General features: G+C 39.5%; 3 protein-coding genes across 9 annotated transcripts in view; 2 read left to right on the forward strand and 1 right to left on the reverse strand.

Moving 5' to 3' along the window:
• The window catches only part of atm (ATM serine/threonine kinase), a 26,160-nt gene extending 23,344 nt beyond the window's left edge, over positions 1 to 2,816 (reverse strand). The window contains exons 1-7 of one of the 3 annotated variants that reach the window (XM_032503514.1): positions 2,624 to 2,816; positions 2,225 to 2,371; positions 1,996 to 2,114; positions 1,426 to 1,568; positions 1,044 to 1,208; positions 698 to 860; positions 300 to 538 (exon numbers count right to left, since the gene is read on the reverse strand). In XM_032503514.1, coding sequence (XP_032359405.1) covers positions 300 to 538; positions 698 to 860; positions 1,044 to 1,208; positions 1,426 to 1,568; positions 1,996 to 2,114; positions 2,225 to 2,296 — 901 coding nt within the window. In that variant the 5' untranslated portion in view covers positions 2,297 to 2,371; positions 2,624 to 2,816. Of the gene's footprint in view, positions 1 to 299; positions 539 to 697; positions 861 to 1,043; positions 1,209 to 1,425; positions 1,569 to 1,995; positions 2,115 to 2,224; positions 2,595 to 2,623 lie in introns of those variants that run through there. The other 2 variants (XM_032503522.1, XM_032503533.1) reach the window with 2 other exon arrangements.
• Positions 2,817 to 3,059: 243 nt separating this feature from the next.
• On the forward strand, positions 3,060 to 14,105 carry npat (nuclear protein, ataxia-telangiectasia locus). 2 transcript variants are annotated; one of them, XM_032503548.1, is made up of 17 exons: positions 3,060 to 3,286; positions 3,431 to 3,549; positions 3,657 to 3,717; positions 3,813 to 3,888; positions 4,079 to 4,119; positions 4,656 to 4,898; positions 5,273 to 5,348; positions 6,175 to 6,298; positions 6,662 to 6,753; positions 6,918 to 6,999; positions 7,144 to 7,240; positions 7,358 to 7,474; positions 8,554 to 9,885; positions 10,346 to 10,446; positions 10,837 to 10,930; positions 11,094 to 12,454; positions 13,387 to 14,105. In XM_032503548.1, exons 1-17 carry the CDS (start codon positions 3,250 to 3,252, stop codon positions 13,465 to 13,467), a joined length of 4,134 nt encoding a protein of 1,377 aa, XP_032359439.1. In that variant the 5' UTR covers positions 3,060 to 3,249; the 3' UTR covers positions 13,468 to 14,105. The 2 variants fall into 2 exon arrangements, with proteins under 2 accessions (XP_032359439.1, XP_032359446.1); XM_032503555.1 differs by having other exon boundaries at positions 3,816 to 3,888.
• Positions 14,106 to 16,246: 2,141 nt separating this feature from the next.
• Positions 16,247 to 22,382, forward strand: part of LOC116673430 (vacuole membrane protein 1) — a 15,996-nt gene continuing 9,860 nt past the window's right edge. Inside the window, exons 1-5 of one of the 4 annotated variants that reach the window (XM_032505776.1) lie at positions 16,247 to 16,473; positions 16,898 to 17,006; positions 17,633 to 17,765; positions 17,935 to 18,025; positions 18,741 to 18,851. In XM_032505776.1, coding sequence (XP_032361667.1) covers positions 16,928 to 17,006; positions 17,633 to 17,765; positions 17,935 to 18,025; positions 18,741 to 18,851 — 414 coding nt within the window. In that variant the 5' untranslated portion in view covers positions 16,247 to 16,473; positions 16,898 to 16,927. Of the gene's footprint in view, positions 16,474 to 16,824; positions 17,007 to 17,632; positions 17,766 to 17,934; positions 18,026 to 18,740; positions 18,852 to 22,382 lie in introns of all 4 variants that reach the window. The other 3 variants (XM_032505797.1, XM_032505781.1, XM_032505787.1) reach the window with 3 other exon arrangements.

Raw genomic sequence — 22,382 nt, forward strand, 5'->3', positions numbered from 1 at the left:
TTAAAGATTAAAATACTCACAGTAAGTTAATGAAATTGCATATTCAATTTTATTTTATTCATAGTCACAAATCATAACAGAATATCTGATGACACTTTCCAGATAGAGTAGGTCTAGACCACATTCATAGTTTACAGAGACACAACAATTTCCCCAAGAGCAAGCATTTGGTGCGATGGTGGCAAGGATATGGAATTACACACAACCCACAATAAAGCCTTTCTACCATACTACAGACAACCAAATGTATTACCAACACTAGGAACAGAACTGTTTTAAAGAAAAAAAGATCAATCTACCTGTATCTTGTGTCTTGGCTCCTTTGGGGTGATGAACACAAATCTGCAGGTTAAAGAATTCCACAATCTCCTCTTTGAGCGCAGCACTGGGCCTCATATCCGCCCAGACATACAGTATAGAAGGCAGAAGCTCCTCTCCCAGGTGACACACCCTCATCCGACAGTTCATGGCCGCAGATCTCAAGAAGATGTTGAGACCAGAGACAAGGTGCTCCAAAACAGTCAAGTGTTTCTCCTGCCTAACAAGATCACAAAAAAGAGAACTTTATTAATCTATTTATTTAGCTGGTGTACGTTATATTCACATAAATGATGATGTATTTTCAAGATAGCACCAAAATTGTGTTAAGTAGAATTCTCAGATTCAGTCAATTTAAAATGTGGGTTAAAGTCTTTACCTGGCATTTAGCAGTGCTTTGGAGAAGAAGCTGAACAGAGAGTTGTTGATGTCAGTCTGCATGCAGCAGCCCTGCACCACCGTGTGGATCACCCTGCTCACCAAAACACGGTTGATGGACTTGGATGAAGTGTTGAACAAGTTGCAGTACAAGTCCAAAATATCTAAGGATCACAAATATAAACAAAGGGGATTCAGTAAACAGATTCAACTAGTTGGTATTACAATATCAGACAACAGTAATAACACTGTGTAATACAAAACAACAAATAAGATTAGTGCTAATGAAATTTTGTTAAAAATCATTTATCTAAAATATATGTAATTTAAATGAATATCCCACGAACTGTGCCACTGCTGTGGAGGGATGTCACACCAGTACTTGCGGACAGAGAGGATGTCCTTTAAAAGAAGGCTGCTATAATCTTCTCCAAAGGCCGAACAGCTGTATGAATTTTGCAGGACGTCCATCACATGTTTCAGCATCTCACTGCACTTTAGACGAGGCCCGCCTGCAGAGAGAAAGACAAACTGTAACTGTAATCCCAACAATATGTTTAACTGCTCAGAATGTTTTGCTGTTTTCTAATCAGATAAATGAGTCAAGTGAGGTAGAGAACGTTATTAACTTAAATGTAGAACAAAACACCCTTGTTATATAACAATCATTTCACCTTAACTATTTGTATTATAAACCACTAATGGATCTCGCGAAGACAGGGTCCTTACGTTTGTTTGCGTAGCGAATGAAGTATTTGATCAAGCTGCACATTTCAGCCATCTTCTTTTTCCGTGTGGCCAGCGTAGCTGCCGTGACAGATTTGCTTGATTGCATGCTTTCTGTCTCCTTCTGGACATAACGCTGCAGAAATCTGACATGGGGAAAAACAGAATAGAAAGTGCTTATTTGTCAAGCTATTGCCTCTAAAAGATAACTGAACCCAAAACAACTAAAACACTTGCATAAACACAATTTACAGGTATCTTCCAAAACATGGAATAAGAACAGATTCTTGAGGGACAAGTTGGAATAAATTAGAAATTCTAAAATAAAAAAACAATCTTATTTACTGTGTGGTTAACAACAGTATGTCAACTTTCTGTTTGATTCCAGTAAGCACAGCAAGGTTCCCAAAAGTCATCTAGTATTCATTTGTGAGGCAAAGAAACAAAAGTGAAACTTAACTGATCAGATGGAAATGAAGTAATATTGTCCTGGCTTGCAAGGTACAATGAATTAACACCACAGCTGCACAGTGTGCACAAAAATCTCACAGAAAAATCGCAAATTCAGATTACCTGAAAACAGCATCCCATGTGAGTTGCTTGGAGCCTTTAGCTTTAGGTCCGGATGTCCGATCCAACTCCTGCACAACCTCAGGAGTTCGAATGAGTCGTCTGAAGCGTTCAGCTTCTTTCTGGAGGCAGGAAGAGAAGATAGATATCAAAGTATAGGATTTACACTGCACCTCCTGGTTGGCTTAGTGCAATGCATCCAATTTCATTGTTTATATGCAGGTGTGATTACCTTCCTCTCTGTAGCTTTATCATTCTCCAGCCCCTTGCAGCAGACCAGGAGTTCATGAAGAGCCAGACTCATTGTGCTTAGCAGTTGATAAGTCCGCACCTTTCATCAATGTACATCAGACTATTCTACCTGCCAGGGCAGGATATCCTGACAAGAGAGGATGTTGTCATTCGTCCACATTATGCATACACTGAAGTGACTTACAGTAGCATAGCTAGCTCTCTTCTCCAAAGCACTCCTGACAAACTTGACATGAGATGAAAAATAAAATACAGTTAACCTAAACCACTCTATATTAAGTCTGGCCTGGTAGACGAGCTACTTTGGCAACACAACATTGCGAGACCAGTTTTGAATTTGATTCACGAACGTCCATTCAAACGCTCTCTGTTCACTGACCTCTGATGGCTGTACTGATTGTAGATACAGAGCTGTCACGTATGCAGGTGCAGAATGTAAACTGAGGTGCTACGTTGCTAGAGTAGTTTGCTGCTGTTGTGCTGCTGACAACTTTGCCATCTTGACGTGCATTAACAGACACGCACGTACTTACACGCAGACCACGCAGGAAATTCCCGCCCCAGCATCAGCAGCCTAAAGGCCATATCACTTCCTGGTCATGGGTAGAACCGAGGGTGTCCGACAACTTTGATCCCAACAATAAAACAAACGTATTGTTTAGTCGGGCGAAATATTATTAAAGTGATACATAGCATGTATAATATATGCAAGATCTACTACACGCATATATATGTTTAAAGCAGCCTATAGGGTGTAGTGGAGTTTGACGTTTCGGATTGGACTACAGCTACCAATATTCCAGTCGGCAGATTTATTTTGAAACTTCCGGGTTACGCGCTTGAGTTCCCCGCCTTTTGAGTAAGCGACGGACGTCCCCTTCACAATAATTCCTCGAACGGTTTTTAATTAGCCGCTGTCTAACGGCTTTATGAGACTTTTCCTGAACATGGAGCTACCTAACGTTAGCTAACTCTTCAATCTTTATATCAAACCAACAGGCAACCATGTTGCTACCGTCCGACGTCGCCCGGCTTGTTTTGGGTAAGTCTAGCTAGCTAGCTAGTGTTGTCGGACGAAGCAAAGCTGTAACGTTAGCTGTACCTTAGTGTTCGCGTTATAACGTTACTTTTGCCGTTTGAGCTTTGGTGGGCCTCTTACTGGTTGTTGGTAAATGTCTTTCTCCAGGGTACCTTCAAGAAGAGGGACTGTCCGCTACAAGCCGAACTTTCATTCTTGAGAGCCAAAACCTGAAAGAGTATGCAGAACACACCACAGAAGATGGGACTATTCCTGCTTGTGTATTTGTAAGTGTGCCTTTTGTCTCTGAAAGCCTCTCTCACAAACTGTTAAGTGAATGTCATGTTCATACAGATAACGTACATCTGTGATTCATTGTGTTTTTCCCACATAGTCTATCTTTGGGAAAGGCCTAACAACCATCTTAAATGAGTATGTGTCTGCCAAAACAAAAGGTGAGCTTATCTGACATTGTTCCCATTACAAAATGTAGCTACCATTTAATGTTTATATATTCTTATTTATGTATCCTGCTTGTGTTGTTTTTTAGCAGAGTCTTGTCATGAGGTTCCTGCCATGATGACTTCGTTGTGGAAAAAGCTGGATTTCACACTTAACCAGATCAAGTAATGAGCTTCAAATTTCCCCCTCTAAATCTCTGCAACCGTTTTAACATGAAACTGACCACGATCTAAACTCAGCTGACACTAGTCACTGATAGTGTTCCATTATGTTTCTACATCTTTAACTTAAGTCGGAATTGCCTGGTTGCTGAAATACGTGTTTCACAAATAAACTTGCCTTGTCTTGCCTCAGGTCATTGCAGAATTCCCCCGCTCTATCAGCAAGTCAAAGAAGTACGTCTGTTATTAGTTTTTCTATTTCAATTTAATATTTGTGGGTGTTTTTGCTCATTGCTACTGCAGTGTCTCTCATAATTTTTTATTAATACATACCCAAGTATATTTGACTCAGCCATCAAGATATTTGTGATAATTTGTACCTTTCAAAAGTATATGTGGAAAAGCAGTTGAAAGTGTAATTGTATATTCTGTTAGGATGATAAATTCACAACATAAGTAGCTGTACATATTGGAAAAATCTTTCTGGCTGAAAAATGGCTTCCCTAATCAGAAGCTTATTGTGATTATAGTGCTATCTTTTACATTGTTATATACTGGAGCCTCTAACATCAACATATAACATCCAACTGATCAGCTAAATTGGCAAATGCGGGAAACAATTTGGTAATACATTGAGTGTGCAAATAATAAGCATCAACTGCTGATTTGATATATAACCATAAATACTGTATGAATTTGGTTGTCTGAGTGCTGTGTTTGCTTAGGGTTTGTATGTAGGCTTTTTATTTATCAGCCTCTGTTCATTGCAGCACGTTCACGCATTGGAGTGGCAAACATGGCTCGACAGCGGGTCTTGACTGTGGCTTCAGCTAGTGGTGTTGTTTGCTCATCAGTTTCTGAAACGAGCTCCATCATCAGCCCTGCACACATCTCCCACAGCATGCTCGGCCACTCAACTCCTGTGAGCTACACTGCCACGCACACCCGACCAGTTACCGGCAGTGGCACACACCAGCAGATCCTGGATGTCAATCAATCACTAAATACGACAAGTCAGTATCACAAAACATCCAATACTTTCTATATTTGTTGTTTTATTTACAGAATAGTTGATGTGACCGTTTAGAAGGAGGTGGTGTTTTGTTTTCACATTTCTTGTTGAATTTTATTTTATCCTGTGCTGGTTTAATACAGTTTAGATGCTAAAAGAAACCATGTCGTGTTCTACTGTATTAAGTATTTTTATTTGAACTAAAGTTATCTTATGTTTTTTGAGATTGCTTGAAAAAGTTTCTTTGTTTTTCTTAATTTTGTGTAGGGCTCTTGAAAGCAGCAGAGCTCTATTAGCTTGTATTTTGTCATGCTTGCAAGCTAATATCAATCATAAAAAACTGCTTTTGTATGTGTGACATATGTGCCCAAACAGGAGATTCACCTATACAAATAGTTGTTTCAGAACATCGGCTAAACCCAGGTCCAATGTCTCCTGGAAGACGGAAATGGTAAGGATGATTATTATTGCTAAATTGCAGTCAATGTTCATAAACCGTTAAGAAGAGAGCATTAAAGACGGAATCTCTTGTCCTCCTAACCTCCATTGGCTAAACAATGCTGTTTTCACGGTGCAGAACTGAAGCAAAGTAGACTTTAATAAATAGGCCTTTTTTGCAGAAGACGCATTGATGTGTCATAACATTAAGGTAAATAAAAATAATGACAGCTAAATCTAAATTAGCTGCTTAGTTTCAGGGTAAATTTTTTGTACATGCTGGCTCACTGTCACTGATCTGACTTACTGGGACACTTCACTAGAACAACACTATCCTTATTGTTAATTGTCATACATGTGCTTCAGTGTTTCCGTTTATGTTGATTTTATTGTGGCGGCCCGCCATGGCAAAATTTCTGCCACCACAGTGTCAGAAATGGGGCAGACGCATAATGCACCCCCCATTGGCTGCCGATCACATTGCAATTTAATAACAAGTAGAACTAATCAGAGGTTATTGGGCCCATCCAGTTTAACTCCACATACTGTTGTGTTGAGGTAGTTTTATTGTCAAAACGTTCGCTTTCTTCCAAGTTGACTATTAAACGAATAGCTCCGGGGGATGTTGTTTGGACAGACATGCCCCCACTGCTAAAAGAAATGCTAAAGGAAACACTGTGATTGCTATTAAAGTCCAAAAATCTCCACCGTGATAAATGTTGATTGGCCTGTTAGGTTGAGGCTTCAGTTTGTGGTGTTTCTGTATAAGACTGAATTTTATAGTGCACTTTTGTTTTGTCCATGCTCGCTTTTTTTGTAATCTTTTCTGCTGCCTTTAGGGACACCCCCAGGAAGAGAGGGGGTGCTCAGAGTGGTTTGAGTGCCCCTGGCAGATGCGCGATGACCGTCAGTGATCCCAGTGCAGAATCCCAACCTGAAGAGGCAGCCGATGAGAACTTTCCTGTAAGTAAATATGTATGTTAGTTGTTGAGTTTTCTTAAGACCAAGACAATTTGAACAGACAAACGTTTTCACTCGTACAACGATTTTGGACCATCTTGTGCAGCAAATTAGGGCTTAATTACCTTTTAGATTGTCACCGTTTGATTGACACCTAAAATAAATGTGTTTTGATTAAGTATGTGAATAACAGGATGCTCCGGACAGAGAGCAATAAGGCTTTAACACTGAACTTTTAACGTGATAGAGCTGGTTTTAGCCAAAATAGTAGGTGGCCTAAGAATTTTCAACATTATCTTTCTGTATTCCTAAAAGCAATACATTTCAAACATTTGGTGACTTCACAACACATGCTAATCTCCACAGCAACTTGTGATACAAAATGCACGTGACAAGATATTGGGGGACAGATCGTTACAAGAGAAGCTCGCTGAAAACATCAACAAAATCCTCGCCAAGTAAGTGTTGAGTCGGACCTCTGCATTGCCTCACTGCGTAAATATTAAGTTGTTGTGATAGATGATTTAGAATTTTGTCCCTGGGATTCAAAGTTGTGACATTGCTGCAAGCATGTTATAACATGGCTGTACTACTTTCTTCTCTGTTTCATCTCTAATAACAGTGAGCCAACGCCCCAAGCATCTAAGGCCCCTTCCAATACAGTGGAGGCAGACCAGTCTATAGATGAAATCCTGGGATTACAGGTGCTAAAACAGTCAAAATTCTAATATCATAACAGTATGATTGCCTTTTTTTTCCTCATTATGTTCCTCGTGAATAATTATAGTGATCACTCACATTTTCCTGTATGTCGTTGCATTACTTTCTGACATTATCCTTTGGTACAGGGGGAAATCCACATGAGTGACGATGCCATCCATGACATTCTGGAGCAAACAGAGTCCGACCCAGCATTTCACGCCCTCTTTGAGCTCTTTGATTACAGTAACTATGACCTACTTTGCTTTTTTTCATCTAAAGAGTACTTTATAATTACTTCTTTTTAATTAGGTAATAAATAGAAAGTTATTGCAAAACAGACTTTTTATAATGTGTTTGCAGATAAAACCAGATTCACTGATGGCGATCCAGGGGAGGGAGATATTAGCAGTAGTCCAGAAAAGAGTGACACTGCTGGACCTTCATCTACAGTTGTACCCCTTCAGAGTGATGATCCAGGTATTCTTACAATCTAATTGTGTGTTCCAATTGAACTGGGAAGTCAGATTTCCCTCTCAGAAAGACAGGAGAACCTCACCAATCCCAACATCACAATCCAACATTGCTGCTCTGAGCATCAACAGTAGTGAAAGCTGTATGGATATACTGTTTTCAGCTTCTTTGTCTTATTTGTGTCTAATTTAATCAGCGTACACAAAGTACTGTCCATCTGCATTTGTGGACTTGTGTGACTACAGTGTTTGCACACACAAAATACCACAAAATGTATATTTTCAACTGTTATTGCTAACCTAGCTAGCAAGTCCATCTACCCCTGTTTTTCCGACTTGTAATTGCAACAGGGCCAACTCTGGTGTGACGTAATTACCAGTTCCAACCTCCGACTATTGAGTTAAATGGAACACAGCATCATACAATAGTAGGCTCTCAGAAAACACACAGATGTCACCTTTGACTATCTGTCTATCTCACACAGGTCAAGGCAGGTTTCTTGAATTTAAAGTTTGGAAAGCTTCATGTTTTATTAAAAGAAACTGCATACTGTCAGATTTATTTATTGTGAAAAGTCTGAAGGAGGGTGAAAAGGGGGTAGGATTTGGTTAGGCTTGAACAGAAATTGTTCTTCCAACATGTTGTCAGACTACTGCAAAAATCTTTACAATTGTTTTGAATGGCCACACTGGAAGGCAGAGGAGCAAGCAGGCTGACAGTGGTTCACTAAATCAATTAATAAATATTTTGGTGTCAAAAGTCAATGACTTTTCCAGTTTAAACACACACACACACACACATTATACATTTTTCTTTTTAAGATCTTAACACAGCTTTGCACTTGTTGTTAGTGCATGTTGAGAGCAGGAAAAACTCAATCTTAACAAAAGTTTGCAGACTCACCACAGTTTGTTGATGACTGCTATACCATACACTTTATACAGAGAAATTGTTGGTTTTGTGTCAAATACTAATTGTGGATGTAGATTTTTGACTTAAAAGTATACCCCTAATGAATACAGAGCTGCAAAAATACACATATGGGGACAGAATACTCATTCTATATTTTATTTTAATTTTTTCAGGCACTACACACAGAGATACTAAGGCTACAACATCAATGACATTGAAGATGAGAGCTGGACAAGAGCGTAAGACCAGAAAGTCTACTGCTCCCACCTTGTTAAAGAAGGCTGTACTTGGCCCCAGCGTCAAAGCATCCAGAATTGAAAACAGTTTAGCCAAATTGTTAGTAAATCAATGGGAGCACCAAGATGTCTCATCTGCTGCAGTGGACTCAAACAGAAAAGAAAAGGCCTCACTTCTAAATAACAGTGTTTTTGTAACACCAATGGATATTGATGAACCTTTGAATACACCTCCCCCTCCTTTAGACAGTATAGACAATCAGGAGCCTGCCACAAACAACAGCACCCCCATCACAACTTCCCCCAGTGAATCAAACATTCTTCCCTCTCCTTCATTTGCACAAGGATCTGAAGTGCAACCTGCGACAGCCCCCCCTGTTTTTTTGTTTCCTTTACAAGTTGAACTAATCAACACTCCCATGCCGACTGCTGACCTACCTCATATGTCAATTCCAAGCAATGGAATAAACACTCAACCAGGGTCTACTCTCTCAGTAACACCTGAATCTGCCTCTTGCACATCTTCTTCTAGCAGTTCCACAGTTACAGTTGTGCCTGCCTTGCCTTCATCTACATCCACTGCTACACCAGTCACAGCAACACCTATCTCACCCACATCTGCTTCTACCTCTGCAACGCTTACGGCTACACCTGCCTCATCACCTGTCTCACCTGCATCCTCCCCGCCGTCTTGTGCCCCAGTTGGTGCAGCACCTAATCCTCCAACCACCAACCCCACCACCCCAAGCAAGGCTGCAGCAGATTCCAGTAATATAGTTTCTCTAAAGATCATCATCAGCGATAACCAGGATGAGGATTCTTCCAGTGACACAACCTTGAATCAGGCAATTTCTAGCATTTCCAGAGACAAGATACCCACCATATATCTTTCCTCTCCAGCTAAGTCCTCTGGGGGAGGCCCCAGCACACCAAAGGCCAACTTGGATGAGGCCGCACAGGCAGTTAGTGGATTACAATGCGCAGAGGCAAATGCTAGTCCTCTCAGCTGTAAGGCTGGGGCTGTAGTTGCATCCCCATTAACAGGGACATCACAGGCCCAGCCAAACTACATAATTCAACTACCCCTGGACACTTCTAATCCTGCCCTCCAAGGAGCCACTGCCAGCTATTTCCTTGTAAATGAACCCCAGACTACAGATGCTCAAACTAGACAGGTGCTACTGTCAGCTGGTGTCTCAAAGGGACAGCCTTTGCCTGCCAGCCAGTATGGGGTGACTACACAGACTCGCTCTCGAGGCTACTCCACCGGTAAGAGACTACAGTCACTATCTGGGTTTGATTTTTGTAGTTGCCGATTTTGATGTTTGGTTCTTCATTTTTGTTTCGTCAAATTTGTAGTGTTCTTAACTTACTGTGAACGGGGAACTCTTCTCCATGAGGGACTTTGGGCTTGACAAAGGAAAGACAATGATGCTTCTGCCACATTTGTGAACATATGATAATGAGTTCTGTTCCTATTAAGCAATCCATAATTTGGTGCTCATCCACATTTAATACCGAAAATTCATGAAAACATTATGGTCTAGTGAAGTTTATTTTGTTGTTTTGGACTTTCTTCTCTGAGCTGACATGTATAAGCCTTGTATCAATGGAATTTCCATCATCTATTGTGTGTTGTCCCTGATGCAGGGGGGTGGCATGTTTAGTTTCTTTGTTCATTACCTACTGTCTGTCAAGCCCATTAGAATTATCTATATTTTTTGTGCAGGGTCAACATTCATCCTACCATCACCTGTTAAGCCCATGATGCTTCCTGTTTCTGTCATGGGGCAGAATACTCTGGGCAAGGTCCAGATGGTGTCCAATCAGGTAACATACCTTCATCTGCAGTAGTGAAAAAAGTATTTCCTTTCTTACCATTTTTTAAAAGGATAATGGCAGTGCTAACCATTGGGTCACCTATAAGGACAAAATTTAAATGTAAACACAAGACGCCTTTTTGCTTATTTAGCAAATTACCATACAATCTACTAAACATTTATCCTTCCGAAGTAATAAACACTTAAAATGTTAAAGATGCCATGGCCTGTTTCCTCAGGACAAAGCAAGATTGCAAAATTGTTAGGATGTTTTCTAATCAATCCAAGACTGTATTGTTTTGTAGTGTGTGTGGTAAAATGAACATTGCTGCATCAAGGGGTTGAAGACTTTTAGTGATATCCAGAACAATAGAACTTATCAACATTGTTATATTTACAGCTTGTTGCCATACCAAACCCAGTACTGGTACATCAGTCAGAAGATGTAAAGCCCAAGTCTCCCACAATGGCAATAAAATGGTCTACACCTGCTGGTAAGTTACAAGCTAACTTGGAGCATTGCTAGCTAACAGTATATAATGACTGAAAATGAACTATCCTTTTTACCTTGTTACCAAAGGATGTCCTTTGTGTTAATCTGCTTTATGTTTTAATATCACTGCCTTATTTCCCTGACATTATTTTTTTGAATTCCAGGCACTGAGCCAAACCTGGTTGGTAAGTTAGTTCTACCTGTGATGGCTAAAAACACAGGCCGGCAGGATACGGCAAAGGGTGCTAGACATAAGAGAATTTTATGTTTTGACTCTACTGCAGATGTTCAACCACAAACTGCTAAAACAACAAGAACCACCAAACCTCCAGCTACGAACGCATCTACATCACAATCTGTCCAGCAGTCTGAGAAAGATGATACACAGTCAGTGGCTCGAAGAAAACCTACTATCTTGGGTGGCAACAAGCCCAAGAGGAGGATAGAGACTGTCAGATGCTCAGCCAATCCCCAGACTGGAGGAGGCTTCATGAAGGAGGCAGAAAAGGCCATGCCTTCACAACAGCACCAGAAAGATCCTCTCAAAAAGAACTCTCGCAAACAAGATCATAGCACCCATAACGAAGAGTCTCAAAGTGCAAGTACCAGCAGGGTTGATTCCTCACAGCTTGAGACTTTGAAAAAATCAGAATTAGGAAGAAAATCTATTGACAGGAAACACAATCATAAGGATGGTAATGGAGCAAAAGCTAAGGATTCTCATACTTCTAAGTCATTGTCCTCTGATTCTGCACTGAAATCAGGGACAAGAAAGGACAAAGAGGAGAGCTGCAGGAAAGAACCTGCAGATAAATCTCCTGTTAAATCATGTGAGGGGCGTACAGAAAAGAGAACTCCCTCTCAGGAGATGCCAAATGTTACCGCTAACAAGGAGAATGAAATTAAGGGTAGCTTGCAAGAACAACATTCAACACCCTCATCCTCAACATTAAGAGACTTTAGCCCTCCAGCTGTCACACAGCCTGCATCTAATCCTCAGTCCAAAGCTACAAAAGCCCCCTCAAAGACCAGCTCTCTGGCTAAACAGGCAGCTGAGATGCTGCAGGACATCCAGGGGCTCAGCTCTCCTTCTACCCCCACCAGGAGGCCTGGAGCAGGCAGTTCAGACCATAGTGTTCCCCGGACCCCCGGGCCTGGCCGTAACCAGGAGGAGTCAGCTGAACGTCCCAGGACTCCCTCCCGACAGAAGAAATGTAGAGACGGAGAGGGGACTCCCAAGCATCTAATGCCCCCCAATACCCCGGATGTCCCCACCTGCAGCCCAGCCAGTGAGGCTGGCAGTGAAAACAGTATTAACATGGCTGCTCACACACTTATGATTCTTTCACGTGCTGCCATTGCCAGGACAGGCACTCCACTTAAGGACAGTTTGCGTCAAGAGGAAGTATTAGAAAGTTTGCCCGCAAGCTCAAAGAGTTCTAAAAAACGCAAACCGCCTTCTCCCACAGCCAGCCCGCCTTCAAAGAAAAAGTCAAAACAATCTCCCAGCAAAAAGACAGACCGGGTGAGTACAAGACAAGGATTTGCCATTCAGTAGGCATATATTTAAAATGTATGGTGTTAAAGCCATCCCTGTTTTCTATAACAGACAGCTTTAAGTTCAGCTTTATCAGCATTATTCTGTTTTCACATGAAGTTAGATGTAGAGCTGTAACTAAGAACTATGTACATTACAGATTAAGGCTTGGCAATCCATTGACATCAGTAGATGAGGTTAGATATCGTCTTAGATTTTAGATATCTTACAATGGCACAAGTGTTTTGTTTTCCTGGTTTTAAAGGCTGCAATACAGTAAAATTAAAAAATCGTCTGAATTTACCAGACTGTTCTAGCTGTTCTATTATTTGCCTTTACCCACTTAGTCATATATCCACATTACTGATGATTATTTATCAAAAGTCGCATTGTGTAAATAATTTGTGAAAGCACCAATTGTCAAACCTAAAATATCTCCTTGATGTCAATGTATTTTGTCGAAAATATTGTGATATTTGATTTGATTTTCTCCATATCACCTAGCAGATTATTTTTTCAATTAATTGTTTTGGTCTTTAAATTGTCAGGAAACAGTCAAAAATTAAAAAATGTATAGTCGCTAAAAGCCCAAGGTGACGTCTTCAAATTGCCTATTTTGTAATAACCCCAAAGATATGCAGTTTTCTATCAAATATGACAAAGGAAAGCTGCAAGTCTTCATATGTGAAAAACTATAACAAGGTAATGTTTGATATTTTGGATTGAAAAATGACATTCAATCATTAAAAACATGGAATCGATTTTTTTCTTTGCCCCTTTCATAAAAACTATACCATCCAACCCTTGTGTTTTGGTGTGTAATGAGCATCCTTTTTATGCTACCTCATTGCCATTTAATGAATGGGAATTTTGATACATGTTTTTGTCTTGTAATTCTGACTTTCGGTTTAAATCTGCAGGAAAGGAAGAAACTTGCAGATTGCTTTCCCCATGACTTGGATGTGGATAAGTTCCTGTCTTCACTTCACTACGACGAGTGAAAATGGAAACACCAACAGAAAAGGACCTTATCACTACCTACTAAGGTTACTATCCAGGAATAGAAAAAGCCATCTGTTGAACAAGTGTGTATGTTTCCTGTTTAGTAACCTTGCCCAAGACCTTATAAGCTGTAGTGTCTTCTTCAGCCAATAAGGGACTTTGATTTGATTGATGAATTTCCGGTGTGAGGGATCTGCATACAATCAGATGCAGTGGCAGTAGAGCAACCATGGCACTTTGATGTATTTGTTTGTTTTTTTTATCCCCATGCTCACTTCTGTTTATATCATCATTGTTTAGTACTACAATAAAAACTAATATAATGTGTGCATGTTGATAAAATGAGTGAATCAAAGCATTTTCCTGGTCAATATTTGACTCTAGTTTGATAAATCCAGATAACACTGACTGATCGGTTGGTAGTAAAAATAGGTTTTGGAATTATGTCTAGTACTTTTTAGTAAAACTGAATGAAGAGCTCCCACTGGTTTTAGTTTTTCAATTTGAAGATTATATTTTATGGCAAATGTGTTTTTTCATGTATATTTGTTCTTTGTTAGATTAGACAAAATGGCTGCAACTTGATAAATTGCATACTCAGGCTTTATTCAATGTTGTAATAAAACAAAGAAACAGCCTTGTGTGTGTCTTTCCTCACTGTAGTGTACACTGCTTTCTTTGGTCATGGAAGTGCAATGATTATATGCAATGTGTGTAGCTTAATGATTTGAGTGTTTGTTGCTCACTCTCTGAATATAATAATGGCCTATATACAGTGGAGCTCAAAGTTGTGGGCACCCCAGGTAAAAATTTGTATTAGTGTGCATTAAGAAGCCAAGAAAAGATGGAAAAATCTCAAAGACATCAAATGACAGATTAAACATTTGTATATGTCACAAAAAGTTGGATTTTATTTTCATCATTTACACTTACCAAAAGTCTTTCAATTCTTGTTTGAGGTATCTTCGCCCATTCTTCCTTCCAAAAGTCTTCAGTTCTTTGAGATTTCTGGGCTGTCTGTCACGCACTGCTCTTTTAAGATCTATCCATAGATTTTAAATGTATGTTGAGGTCAGGAGATTGTGAAGGCCATGGCAAAACCTTCAGTTTACGCCACTTGATGTAATCCACCGTGGATTTTGAGGTGTGTTTAGAATCATTACCCATTTGTAGAAGCCATCCTCTCTTTAACTTCAGATTTTACAGATCATCAAGTTAGCGTCCAAAATGTGCTGACATTTTATTGAATCCATATTTTCTTCTACTCGTAAAATATTCCTTGTGCCACTGTCTGCTATAAAACCCCAAAGCATGATTGGTCCCCCCATGATTAACAGTTGGACAGAGGTTCTTTTCATTTAATTCTGTGCCCTTTCTTTTCCGAACGTACCTTTGCTCATTCCGGCCAAAAAGTTCTATTTTAACCCCATCGGTCCACAGAACTTGTTTCCACAATGCATCAGGTTTGTCTATTTGTTCATTTGCAAGCTTCAAACACAGATTTTTGTGGTGTGGACGTAGAAGAGGTTCTTTTCTGATGACTCTTCCATGAAGACCATATTTGTACAAGTATCTCTTTATAGTGGAATGGTGTACCACAACTCCAGTGTCTGCCAGGTCTTTCTGGATGGAACGTGGGTTTTGACTTGCTTTTCTCTCAATTCTGCGAGCTGTTCTGTCTGTTTTTTTTCTTGGTTTTCCAGATCTTGCTTTAACTTCCACTGTTCCTGATGACTGCCATTTCTTAATTACATTCCGAACAGAGGATATTGGCATCTGAAAAAGCTTTGCTATCTTCTTATAGCCTTCTCCTGCTTTGTGAGCATCAATTATTTTTAGTTTCAGTTTTCTAGACAACTGCTTAGAAGAACCCATGGTGCTGATTGTTGGGGCAAGGTCAGATGAGTCTCGTCATTTAAAACCTTAAGATTGACATCACCTGGTCTTTCCAGACGATGACTGAGAACAATCCATGACACTGTCAGGTCTCAGTTTTCCAAAGGGGGCGGTGCATGCTAGAAACTCTGCAGGGTGCCCAAACTTTTGCAGACGCCATTTTTTTGTTTTGTTATTTTGAAAGTGTACATGGTGGAAATAAAATCTAACTTTTTTTGACACATGAATGTCAAATCTGTCATTTGGTGCATTTTGAAGATTTTTCCAACTTTTCTTGGCTTCTTTATGCACATTAATACAAATTTTTACCTGGGGTGCCCAAACTTTCGAGCCCCACTGTACCGTCTGCAGAATTGCGGACTTGTGAGGTAAGGGTTTAAAAGGAGAGATCCTTCAAGCACACATTACTGTTTCTGACCCTTGGTGGACTTAAAAGCAAATACTGGGACTGAACAACTGACTTAGGGGCAATGCCATCTGATTTAAGACAAATACTGTTACATGGGTCACGGTATAAATTTACTCAGAGTGTTGCCTCACTTTGTTGGCAAATTTGGCAACCTCCGATTGGACCATAAAACACAATTTACGGAAATACGTCTTCATTTCATTTTCACAATAAAAGCATCTATTTTATGAGTTAAATCCTTACCTGCCTATGGTTAAATCCATAGACTTAATATTATGTACAGTCTATTGTTGAATCTATAGACTGGTTAAATTAAATTAATCGCATTTTATGGTAAGAAAAGGCTATGTATATAAGTACATATATGTGTGTGTGTGAGGATATACACACGTTTATATATATTTTTTTATTTTATTTTATTTTATTTATTTATTTATTTTTTAAAGTGTTGTATGTGTGCTTCCACGTTTATACAATTGATTATTTCTCCATACCAAGCCAACAACAAACTTGCTAGTAGAAAAAAAAATGTTTTACTTACACACGTCCAACGTTTGTTTCCGGGTGAAGAGGACAGGAAAGAGGTCCTAGTGTCATTTGATTTTAACAAACATCGCTCTCGTTTCCTTCTCTTTAGCGTATGTTTTGTCAATAATATAACAGCACAACGACAAGGAGCATTTTATATATCTCTCCACAAGTAAGGCAACTCGTTGATACAAAACCCTTTTTTGATGCAGGAACTGCCTACGTCCCTATTATCCGTTAGCATTTTGGCTAACCGGTTAGCATTTGGAGAAGGATGTGCACGCATTTGGCCTCATATCTTGTTACAGATTGACCTACAGAAAGACTGTTGTCGTGAGGCAGTCACAGTCATATTTTCGTTGTATCGCTTTGTACGATGTTCTTTTTGTAATTGTCATGCTATTTAAATGTCAGTTGTGTGTGGATTAAATATTCTCATTACAATCCGATATAGTATTGCTTAAGAATCGCTGATTAGGATTTCATGAGAGTGCCACAGCGAATGTCATATTCTCTTGGTCAGTAGGAAGCGACACAACAGCGGGGAGAGCGCTGTTGAACGAGAGACACCAACTTGTCATTCTCTTTCCTTCTAGACGGCCTGACCTGCTAAATTCTTGGTCGACATGGCAGCCAATGGAGCAAGCTGTGAACAGCCACAGAAACGTGCAGGAGCCAAAGACAAACAGAATGGCAAGTCGACAGGTTGGTAAACTCACAGTAGAAAAGTTAACACTCATCTCTAAAGTTTAGTTTGTTGTGTGTGTGTGTGTGTGTGTGTGTGTGTGTGTGTGTGTGTGTGTGTGTGTGTGTGTGTGTGTGTGTACATTCATTTATTTTTCTCTCCTTACTCTTGGTTATGAGTATGTTTGTGCACATGTAAGGGGAATGTATCGGCATGTATGACCGAATGTATAGCTACATATAGATGCACACTATGACAGTAATATCTATGCACTGTGCTTTTTGTTTTAGTGATGCACAACAAAATGTAAACAGTTTAGGAACTGTGTTAAGAGGTTGAAAATACGAACTGGGCTAACAATGCATATTGACACAATAGAGTTAAAAAGAAAAGTTTAGCTTGTGTGTTGTAGCTGATGACAGAACGATAGCTACCACCACATGGTTTGAAAAAGTCATAAAAACTTTACTTACATTACTTAACGTTTTCAAAGGTGCAAACAACTTGGCCGACAATAGAATAAGAAGCAGAAACAGATTTGTTAATGCCACATGTATCATGTTTTTAGCGTTACCAGTTCAACAGAATGCAATAGATACAAGTATTACAGTATTTGAGGGTGATTTCAATACCGTTTGTTATTCAGACTCTTCAGTAAGGGAGAGGCGCCAAAAAGATAAGGAGGACCGCTTGTCTCTGGTGGTATGGAGGAGGCCCGTCACCACACTACATTATTTCTTCCTGGAGACCCTTGTCAAGCTAAACGAATGGACTTTTAGGTAAGAAGTTAAACAGGTTTTTCTAGTTTGCCTTTATTATTGCACTATGTTTGCCAGGATGTTTGTCCTTGCTCATGCTTGTGACTTTAAGTTGTAATTGTTTTTTGTGTGACTCTGTATTTTTCACCAGCTGGTAAAACAGATTTTGTTTGCTTGTCTTCCTGTTCAGGCTTTGGCAACGACGAGGCACAGTGTTCTTAGTTTTGGTGTTATGTTCTTTGTTGTCCATTGCCTACTCCACTGAGGGAGCTCACCAACAAGTAAGGATTGACTGATTTTGTTTTTTTATTGATGTTAATAATCAACAACCCCATTCCTCTATCAACAGGCTGGTTAAAGGTTAAAGATAAGTCACTCTTTATTCACCTTAAAACACTACCAGAAGAAGTCTTATGTTGAGAGATAGGGAGGTTTGTTGTCAAGTAACCCTTGATCATACAGGTTGGTTGAAAGTTATGTTTACAAATTCCTCTGTGCAGTGGTTCATTACAGTTCAGTTAAAACACAGCCAAACTTCAATATAGAACTAACATTTTCCTACAGTACTTACATTTGTAATATTAAAGTGTAATTTCAACCGAATGTATACAATGATGAAAAAAATGTTAAAAACAGATGACATTAATAAAAAATAATAATAAAAAGTTATTTGTTTGGCCATAATCATAACAATGACAAGAGCTCTTAACCAAAACATATTAAATATGCGTACATTGGAGCATTCTATTATAAACAAATTCAATGAAAGACTCAAACTGTAATTAACTAATTAATTGCCTTTTTTTTAAACAAACGTAACATATCTCAGTGTGTTGTTTGTAACTGTTCGTGAATATTACGTTTCCTATTCTGTGTTTTCTGAATATAAAATTAAAAAAAATAAATTGATCACAAAAAACATAATTCAATGTGCCAGTCCTGTGTCCTTCGCCTTCTAATCTGTTTTTGTGTTTTTTTTTGCTGTCTTCACTGAAGTATGTTAATTACCTGGAGAGGAGGTTCCTATGGTGTGCCTACTGGGTAGGCCTTGGCATCTTGTCCTCAGTAGGCCTTGGGACTGGCTTGCACACCTTTCTCCTCTATCTGGTAAGATAAGACTTTTTTTATGGTTTGGCAAAAGTGTACACACCAGTTCTTGAGCTGGGTTAGTACAGAATACAGAGACACTCTGCACACAAAAGATGTGAAAAAAATAAATCCTGCAATCCCAGTAGGATGCATGTGAAAACATTCAAATAGGAGAAAGCTGCCTCATTTCGAAGGCACTGTGGCTGTGAAGACATTTTGCATTTTAAAGTAAGCAACATAGCAAAAGACTTGAGGAAAGAGTAAAACATGTTTATAAAATGTGAAGCCACCTACTATGCTGGCTCTAAATAAAATTTAGATTAGTTTGAGCATGTGTTGATGGAATATTGGAATGAGCAGCATGTAATTGTAAAAGCAAAAGAAAGTAGCAGGAAATGTCTGTCATTGATAAAGTTTACACATACGTACCCAATAAATACATTTACATTTTCACTTAATCCACATCATATCTTATCTTCCTCATGTTTTTGTCATAATGATACCCGTTTCTACATTTACATATTTCTGGGGAAAACTGACTCAGCTGGCCCGCATGCCACCCATATCTCAACAGTCCAAATGCAGCAAAAAAGATAATGGATGTAAAGAAAAAGTGGTAACCATTATTATTTTGTCGCCTGTACTCCTCATGAGTTAGGTTGTATCTACAGTACGCAGGTTTTGTAGATAAAAATTCACGCACAATATTTTCTTTGAGATAAACCTGCTTAAAAGACATGAAACTCATTTGGCATTTCTTCAAAACCCATGTGTGTCTATCCCTGTAGTTGCCAGAGGATGGTGTCACAGTCCATATTTATTGTCTGCTATATTTAAACTCGTTCCATTTTGTCACCCATCAGTCCAAGGCTAACCAAAAGTTAAGTGTCATTTTTCCCCTGACATGCAGTCACAGAAAGACTGTATGACTGAGTCACCAAAATGTGTGTCATTTGTCTTGGTTGTGGTAAAAAGGAGAAGATAGCAAATAAGAACCATAGTGCAACATAGTTGCTTTAGGCTCATAATATGGCTTCTGTTCTAGAACTTGTGCAGATGTGGGCCAGCTGAGTCAGCTGTTCACATCATAATGAAATAATGGGAAAAGTAACTGTGAGCTTCCTGTTTTTCAGAGAGATTATGTGCACTTCTTCCATTAGTGCTTTACAGCTCACCATGTGTTTGAGCAGTTTCACTGTCTTCTATTGTCTTGTAGTCGTCAGTCACTTCATATTCTGTGTCCAACAATAATGTAATAGTATCGGTGGTGTATGCTGTATATTGTGTGTGTTTGTGTACTTGTGTGCATAAGTGTCCTCGGTGTGTATTATGAACTGATCGAGGTGTGACCTCATCCACTCTCCACTCTCTTTAAGGGAGGTGTCTTACTAAAAGTAGGCACCAGCATCTCCCCCATATGGAAAAACCTTTTTTTTTGCATTTATTTTTTACAATGATCAGCTTTTACTTTTGCAATGGAGACTATTAATGTATGTCCCATAAGCATTTGATGGCCTACTAGTGGCACATCTAATAAAGTCAATCTTGTGTTACTCAACCTGATCTTGCACGTTTGGAAATTGTTAAAATTCTCATCCAAAATATTATGTCTAAAATGGAAATCAGTCCCTCCAAAATGTTCGTGGCACTTCATGTTAAGCAGAAGCGCCTTTTGTTTGGACACTTGGATAAACCCATTCTTTTGAAATTCAGGAAACTATGTCTCAATTTGCCAATGGTGGAGGGAGGGTTCTTGTGGTTCAAGTAGCCAGAATGTAGTGCTTTGAACAACTATTAACTTTACATCATTACATCTTTTACATTATTGACCAACAATACTGTTATTTCCAACAGCATGTTGAAGGGGTTGTAGCTGTGGGGCAGTGCTTTTTGGAGAGGTTGAGGATTCTGAGTCAACCTGGTTGAAAACGAGGTTCAGCTCTCTTGTCTTTTCCCACTTCCTCTCCATTACATCTCCTGCCATCTGCTTATAGCTACCAATCTCTATTTCTTTAGATTGTCCAAAATAAAGATCTTAAGAAGAAAATGAAAATCTTATTCCCCTCAAGATTATATACAGCGGCCTTTCCTTTAGCTTCCGTTTTTGATTCCCTTTTAAAACCATTCCTATCCCATGGCAGAAAGGCATGAGCCATCAGGTTGCTGTTAATCCAGAGTGAGGATGTTCAGGATATTGTGTACCTCCTCTGAAGAGAATGTGTCCATACAAACAAGTTAATACATGAAGTGGCACAGTATGTCAAGCTGCCAATGTCCTCTTTGTGTGACTCCTACTGCATATGCTGATCTGGAATTTCTGTGACTAACCATCTCTCAATTTTCCTCAGATAAGTAAAAGCCTTCTTTACATTATTGGCCACGGCATGTAAGCTGTTTGCTCAAAAGGAGAATATTTCCTGTAGCCCTATTCACTAAAACAACTTGCTTCATGTTCACAGCTCCCATCACTGCTGCCTATTCAGTGATGATGTCAACCCCTCCCCCCCCAGTATTCATTGTGAAGGAAAAACCACAAGTCCCACCTGGAGAGTTGCACTGTGAATTTACCACAAGCCTGAAGCATTAATAAATAACCCCATAGAGAGGATGAGGTCATCATGCTCGTGGGAAAGGGGGATTCACTCACCAATATGATCTCATGATTCATCATAAAATTTTTGGAGGTTATTGCATTTAAGTATTGGATTCTGGTGAAAATAATGTGGTTGAAATAAGAGAAAATACATGCTTGTACATTTATTTTACCTGTTTTACTTGTCTTTTTAATTATATCACCTTTTAATTAAAAGTTCTTTCAGATTTCTCCCTCTTAATGGTGATGTTGATCCACCCCTTTATCCATTCATCTCTTTTGGATGACTTTAGAACAAGATCTCTGGATTATTAATGTCCAGTGCGTTTGATGCACAGAGGAGGATTCATCGGGTCAAAATTAAACTCAACACAAGGTGTTTCTGAAACTAATTGTAGGATTTCCACAAAATGTGCTCCGGTTGTTCATAATGCCTAGAGGATTAGATGTTAACATTTTTGGTGACACACAGGGACCACACCCAAGAACTTTCTTACTGCGCCATCCACAGGTCAAAATATCCTGATCTCATTCATGCTGCTAAGGGGATAAACCATTTTAACACCCCATAGCCCTTGCTGTTGCATCACCTTCCCAATAACTTTGACATATTTAGATTAATTAGTCTGCGTTCACTCAGGGTCAATAACGGCAGTGCGTTTAGGCCTGGCCCGTGGTGGCCGCTGGCCCGTGGTGGCCACATGGGGAGCTGAAAACTGCAGCGGCATGCGCCAAAAATATAGACCAATTTCAACTTTTGTAGAAACGTGACATGACGTCGCCCTGAGGTAGCGAGAACATTTTAAATGTCCCATGGCATGAAAATGTTACTTTTAGGTTTTCTAACATATTTATCAGTTCCACCAGCCTGCCTATGGGCCCCATGTGGCTAGAAACGGTGATAGGTGTAAACTGCTCTGCCTATGAGAAACTGAAAGCTCAGATGGGCCAATCTG

The sequence above is a fragment of the Etheostoma spectabile genome, chromosome 3, assembly GCF_008692095.1.
Source record: "Etheostoma spectabile isolate EspeVRDwgs_2016 chromosome 3, UIUC_Espe_1.0, whole genome shotgun sequence".
Lineage (NCBI taxonomy): Eukaryota > Metazoa > Chordata > Actinopteri > Perciformes > Percidae > Etheostoma > Etheostoma spectabile.

Excerpts from the sequence above, each read along its gene's own strand:
- npat (XM_032503548.1), top strand. The coding sequence starts at position 3,250 with ATGTTGCTACCGTCCGACGTCGCCCGGCTTGTTTTGG. Across the intron at positions 3,718-3,812 it reads TGTGTCTGCCAAAACAAAAG|CAGAGTCTTGTCATGAGGTT; the intron begins GTGAGCTTATCT and ends GTTGTTTTTTAG. Across the intron at positions 7,000-7,143 it reads ATGAAATCCTGGGATTACAG|GGGGAAATCCACATGAGTGA; the intron begins GTGCTAAAACAG and ends CCTTTGGTACAG.